Here is a 6,998-nt window from a genome sequence, read left to right on the forward strand (position 1 = left end):
CACACACACACACACACACACACACACACACACACACACACACACACACACACACACACACACACACACCACACACGCACGCACACACACACACACACACACACACACACACACACACACAACACACACACACACACACACACACACACACACGTAAGCTGCACGACAGGAACTCCTGCTGGATGTTTTTCTTGTGAATAAAGATCACATTTTTTTTTTAAAGTATTTATTATACTTGAATCCACTCTCTCTCTGAATGAGCTGCTCAGTTCAGATTTCTGTTAGTTATTATTTAGCAAAACCAAAAAAATAACCAGTAGAAGTGACTTTAGCTCAAAGTGAAATAATAAAAATAATGGATATTTAATTGATTCTGCTTTTTTGTATTTAACATTTTCTGTTCATGATGGGATTAAACAATACAATAAAACATACATTTAACATGACATGTGGGTCTATTGTATCACTTTTTAGTATTGTTTTTATTATAATACATACTTCATCTTTCAATTGTATTATTTCAAAAGTAGTATTTCAAGTACTCTTTTATCATTTGTATGATTGTATCTGCATTAGAGTTGAGTAGCACCCTCAAGTGGTGCATGATGGGAATTCAACCACCTGACTTCATGCAACAAGAAAGAGAGACATTTCAAAGAAGTAAATACCAAATAGGAAAGCACAGAAACAATTCAACATTTAGAGATGGTGTTCATGTGTCTTTCCCCTTTCACCTGAACTCACTGCTTTTTATTCATTCTCTAAAAACAGACACATTCTAAGGTCTTTAATTAAAAAAAAAAGGCCAGAATGAGTCTTTAAAAAATCAGCAGAAGAACGACGGCTCGCCTGGTAATTAGAAACTGAAGATAACTCGCTCTCCAAGGTTTTAAACGCAGCAAACTGAGCCAGGATGTCCTCATGAAGCGTGTTTCAGACCCCCTGCAGGCTTCAGACCCTCATCAGGAGAGAAGTCAGACCCCCTGCAGGCTTCAGACCCTCATCAGGAGAGAAGTCAGGCCGCCTGCAGGCTTCAGACCCTCATCAGGAGAGAAGTCAGACCCCCTGCAGGCTTCAGACCCTCATCAGGAGAGAAGTCAGGCCGCCTGCAAACCATCGTCAGCATTTACCCAAAATAATCCGTAAAGCTGAGGAGAAACCGGGGGCTGAGGAAACTCCAGAGAAATGTGAACAATCTGCTCAAGTGTTCTCACCTGTGCAGACACGTCAGCAGAAAGAACACAGAGGGTTACCCCTCCTCTTGAGTTAGGTCATGCCCCCCTTCCCATACTAGTTTCGGTCAAAATGTACCGGTGTGTTTTGAACAGTGATATCTCTGGAAACCCTTATCCCATTTTGATGGTTGACATCTCATTTGAACAGTCAAAGCAAGTAGAATCAAGGGGTGACAGACAGAATGACACCAGGGGTGAATTTCAGGTTATAATTGTGCAGTAAGTTCAAAGATAGTGCTTACTGTACATTACTGTATATTATAATAATGCTTGCCATGTAGGCTGTGTTCACTGGAGATGGAAATGCTTTAGTTAGTGTTGTAGCTGAGATTCTTCCCGTTCCAATGATGGATGTATTGATTTGATACAAGAAAGCCAGTGTTTCATTGTGTACTTTCAACTACAGTATATGGTGCGGACCCACCGGTGGGCCCATCAAGTTCAGCATTCACTGCATTGTGATGAATATAGAACAAGACACTGATACTGTTTTCCTCAATGAACCTTTAGAGAACAATACATATTCAGGGCTCCTCTCCCTCAGGGGCCTCTCCCTCAGGGGCCTCTCCCTCAGGGGCCACTCCCTCAGGGGCCTCTCCCTCAGGGGCCTCTTCCTCAGGGGCCTCTCCCTCAGGGGCCTCTCCCTCAGGGGCCTCTTCCTCAGGGGCCTCTCCCTCAGGGGCCTCTCCCTCAGGGGCCTCTATCTCAGGGCTCCTCTCCATTAGGGGCCTCTCCCTCAGGGGGCCTCTCCCTCAGGGGCCTCTTCCTCAGGGGCCTCTCCCTCAGGGGCCTCTTCCTCAGGGGCCTCTCCCTCAGGGGCCTCTCCCTCAGGGGCCTCTCCCTCAGGGGCCTCTATCTCAGGGCTCCTCTCCATTAGGGGCCTCTCCCTCAGGGGCCTCTCCCTCAGGGGCCTCTTCCTCAGGGGCCTCTCCCTCAGCGGCCTCTTCCTCAGGGGCCTCTCCCTCAGGGGCCTCTCCCTCAGGGGCCTCTCCCTCAGTGGCCTCTTCCTCAGGGGCCTCTCCCTCAGGGGCCTCTCCCTCAGGGGCCTCTATCTCAGGGGCCTATATCTCAGGGGCCTCTATCTCAGGGGCCTCTCCCTCAGGGGCCTCTATCTCAGGGCTCATCTCCATTAGGGGCCTCTCCCTCAGGGGCCTCTCCCTCAGGGGGCCTCTCCCTCAGGGGCCTCTCCCTCAGGGGCCTCTTCCTCAGGGGCCTCTCCCTCAGGGGCCTCTCCCTCAGGGGCCTCTCCCTCAGGGGCCTCTCCCTCAGGGGCCTCTTCCTCAGGGGCCTCTCCCCTCTCCCTCAGGGGCCTCTCCCTCAGGGGCCTCTCCCTCAGGGGCCTCTCCCTCAGGGGCCTCTCCCTCAGGGGCCTCTCCCTCAGGGGCCTCTTCCTCAGGGGCCTCTCCCTCAGGGGCCTCTCCCTCAGGGGCCTCTTCCTGGTCTGTTAACTCATGTAATCATTTATTTGAAGAGGGACAGAGCACATTGATGAACACTTTAAACAAATAATGCTTCAAAATGTTAACATGCCGGATTTAGCTTTGACTAGTTTCCATCCGTAGTCCGTCACGTACAACATTTAAGAACATGACATTTGTAAACATAGCAAAATAAATACATGATATGCAGAAAGAGCAAGAGCAGCATACAAGCATTTACCACCTGGCAGTACACTGTAGCAGCTAGGACGTGTAGAGTGCAGGAGGACAAACTGTAAAGCATTAACCCATCACTGTGCCCTGTATGCAAGGCTGGTCTGCCTTCACTAACTGCACGGAGGCTCAGTCACTGGTACATGTTCATCTACAAAGCCATGTTAGGGAAACTTCCATCCTACATCTGCTCCCTGATCTCACGGCGAACTATAAGTGGCTACTGCCTGAGATCGCATGCTGTGGTTTTCAACCCTTAAGAGTCCCTGGGGCCATTTTTCAGCCATTCAGGTTTTCATGTTCATGCCATTTTGGCTGTGTTGAATGAATATTGCTCAAACTTGCCAGAGGATATTCTTTTTTAGTTGTATATTGAATTGTCGTCTCAGTTTTTTAAATTAGCCTAAAATGGCTAAGCTACACAAAAACCGACACATTTGTTCCTAGCGGCAAAAAATGCCCCATTGAAAACCATTGAAAATGCTTTTTTTGACCCCACATTTATCTTATCATAAACTCTTGATTTCCTTTATGTTAAGATTTCATTTTGGACTTCTAGCTTTCAATTTTCAATTTTTACATTTGTCTACAAAATGGCGATAATTTTAACCCTTTGAAGCCTGTAGCAAAATGTCACCCTTTTTACTGTTTTCTGCAAGGGTCACTTGCTACTGAAATTATATGTGTGTCGCTTTTGATGTTGGATAATGGTATGTGTGTGCGTGTGTGTGTGTGTGTGTGTGTGTGTGTCTGTGTGTGTGTGTGTGTGTGTGTGTGTGTGTGTTTGTGTGTGTGTGTGTCAAACTTCAAAAGACTTTTCTCTTAGAAGGCCACACTGCGTAATAATCTAATTCAATAATAAAAACAATGAGTTGCGAGAACCAAAACAAAATTGGACTTTGTTTTGGTTCTCGCTCAGGTTGTTTATGCAGGTGCAGCCATGGTTATAAGTATTACTATTAGTGCAGGAGTAGTCTTTTTGGAGATGGCAAGGCATTACAGCACACAGGAAGCTCTGGACATCATCATGCACTCTGATTGCGAGGATGGCTCCTCATCCTCCTCCGTGGACTCTGAGGCTGACACAGAAGAGGCCTCAGAGTCCACGGAGGACGCCTCAGAGGTGGGAACAGACCAGCTAGAGTCCAACTCAGACTCATCTGAAACTGAGAGCGGAGGGGAATTGGAGGAAGCAGCTGCAGGATGGACTTCAAAAAATGGTAAAGTGTTTTGGTCTCCCACAAACACTGAGACGCTCCGCTACGTCCCAGCAGCCAGAAGTTTGATCCCGGGACCAACACACTATGCTGTCGCCCGAATCAGTGACCCGGCATCCAGCTTTGCACTGCTGCTGACAGATGACATCCTGCAGCATATTGTGTCCATGACAAACCTGCATGGGAGACGGTCAATTGCAGAGTGGCGAGATATGGACACAGAGGAAGTGCAGGCTTATGTGGGGCTGCTCATTGTGGCCGGTGTCTACAGGTCAGAGATGAATCGACCCTCAGCCTCTGGAGTGAGAAATCGGGACGGAGCATTTTCCGAGCCACGATGTCCCACAAGAGGTTTCACCAAATCAGCCGAACACTGCGGTTCGACGACAAGCTATCCCGACCGCGGCGCCGTGATGACAAGCTGGCTGCCTTCAGCAAAGTCTGGGATATGTGGACGCACCGCCTGCCGATGCTGTTCAGCCCATTCAGCGACGTCTGCGTGGATGAACAGCTCGTCCCATTCAGAGGCAGGTGCAGCTTCAAGCAGTACATGCCAAAAAAGCCGGCCAAATACGGTATAAAGATTTGGGCAAACTGTGATGTAAAATCATCCTACGCCTGGAGACTGCAGGTGTATACAGGCAAAGCAGCTGGCAGTCGTCCTGAAGTCAACCAGGGGATGAGGGTGGTCCTGGAGATGACAGAGGGGCTCCAGGGACACATCATTACCTGTGACAATTTTTTCACGTCCTTCGCCCTGGCTGAGGAGCTGCTCAGGAGAAAACTGGCCCTGGTTGGCACCATTCGCCGAAACAAGCCTGAGCTTCCCCCTATTTTGCTCCAGGCAAGAGCGAGAGCGATCCTCTCCTCCACCTTTGCCTTTACGAAGACCCACACACTGGTCTCTTCCATCCCTCGACGGGGCAGGAATGTGCTGCTTCTAAGCACGAAACACCGCAGTCCAGACGTAAGCGACGAAATGAAGAGAAAGCCAGTCATAATCAAAGACTACAACCGATGCAAAGGAGGTGTCGACAACCTTGATAAGGTAGGTGCCATTAGGCATCAGTTACGCACACATGTATTCTTACTCTTATATTCTTGTCTGAAATATATGTAGGTTTTTTTCAAATGAGCATTTTCCTATGAAATAATTAATATTTGCATCATGAGAGAAAATGCTTGGAATCATGTATTCAAATGGTCTTGTTTTATGTGTTTGTTAGGTTGTTGCCACCTACTCCTGCAGGAGGAGAACAAATCGCTGGCCACTTGCCCTCTTCCACAACCTGGTTGACATTTCCCATTACAACGCCTACGTCCTGTGGACATCAATCGAGCCATCCTGGCAGCAGCAGAAACCGTACAGGAGGAGGCTCTTCATTGAAGAGGTGGGAGAAATGCTGGTGACCCCACACATCAAGAAGAGAGGGCGCCTTCCCCGCTCATCAGCCGCTGCAACAATGGTGTCAGATCTGCAGGGTGCTGCTGCAGGCCCCTCTCTCATCAGTGAACGGAAGAGCAGGAGGCAGTGCAACTTTTGCATGGACAGAAGAGTTTGCAGCACCTGCTGCAAATGTGGGAAATTCATATGCAAGGACCACAGTCTGTCCATTTGCAGCCCCTGCTCAACCTGAGCTGAACTCTCACAGCCAGACACAGTGTTCATTCAATGTTCATCTTTGTAAAATAAATGTTTTCATGGTTCAAAATGATCTTGTATTATTCATTTTAGTCAGGCTGGAGTAGTTTTAAAAGATTTAGGAAAAAAATAGGAATATATCATATTTTTATGGCAGTTTTTGTGAGGGTGGCATTTTATGGCCTTAGGAACACGAGTGTGAGTTTTTGTTTAAACCTGACACTGCAAAAAAAACAACAATGCATTCAAATCAATGTTGCTGCCAATCATTGACCAATCTAGGGACCTAATAATAACAATAATCAAATATTCCTTGAAATGTATTTTTTTTTAAATTATTCTAGGTTTTTGTTTTTTTCAATAAAAAAACTGTGGAGTTTTTTCAACAAACTGGCATTTAAAGGGTTAAAATCCCCAAAATATAATTCATATTTCATATGTGTATGTCAGGCTGGAGTAGTTCTAAAAGATGTACTCTTTTAAAGTGGGAAAAAATATGAATATATCATATTTTTATAGCAGTTTTTGTGAAGGTGGCAATTTATGGCCTTAGGAACACGAGTGTGAGTTTTTGTTTAAACCTGACACTGCAAAAAAAATAACAATGCATTCAAATCAATGTTGCTGCCAATCATTGACCAATCTAGGGACCTAATAATAACAATAATCAAATATTCCTTGAAATGTACTTTTTGAAAATTATTCTAGTTTTTTGTTTTTTTCAATAAAAAAACTGTGGAGTTTTTTCAACAAACTGGCATTTAAAGGGTTAAAATCCCCAAAATATAATTCATATTTCATATGTGTATGTCAGGTTGGAGTAGTTCTAAAAGATTTACTCTTTTAAAGTGGAAATAAATATTAATATATCATAATTCTATAGCAGTTTTTGTGAAGGTGGCATTTTATGGCCTTAGGAACAAATACGTTTTTTTTTTAAAGGGACTCTTAAGGGTTAAATGTGCCAACTGCTAGGACTGTCTTAGGGAAGATAGTTTTTAGATGCGCAGCTCCACTGTCCTGGAATAGTCTGCAATTAAAATGGAAACTGAGCAATCTGGTGCCACTAAAAGTTTTTAAAGCTCGGTTGGATGCTACTGAATCGGAAGCTGTTGGTACCTGTTCATGTGGTTAGTATGTAAACTGTAATCCCTGTAATGATGCTGTATGATGTCCTTTTGTTGCTCTGTTATGTTTTTAATGTTTCATGTGGAACCTACTTGAGCAGGTCTCCCTTGAAAAAGAGGTCAAT

General features: G+C 45.6%; 1 protein-coding gene across 1 annotated transcript; it reads left to right on the forward strand.

Moving 5' to 3' along the window:
* The first annotated feature begins 3,858 nt into the window (after positions 1–3,858).
* Positions 3,859–5,741, forward strand: LOC117498830 (piggyBac transposable element-derived protein 4-like). The gene is given in 3 exon segments (XM_034150972.1): positions 3,859–4,374; positions 4,377–5,152; positions 5,331–5,741. Coding segments are annotated over 3 exon segments (1,689 nt in total). The 5' UTR covers positions 3,859–3,872.
* Positions 5,742–6,998: the final 1,257 nt, after the last annotated feature.

Source organism: Trematomus bernacchii, unplaced genomic scaffold, assembly GCF_902827165.1.
Source record: "Trematomus bernacchii unplaced genomic scaffold, fTreBer1.1, whole genome shotgun sequence".
Lineage (NCBI taxonomy): Eukaryota > Metazoa > Chordata > Actinopteri > Perciformes > Nototheniidae > Trematomus > Trematomus bernacchii.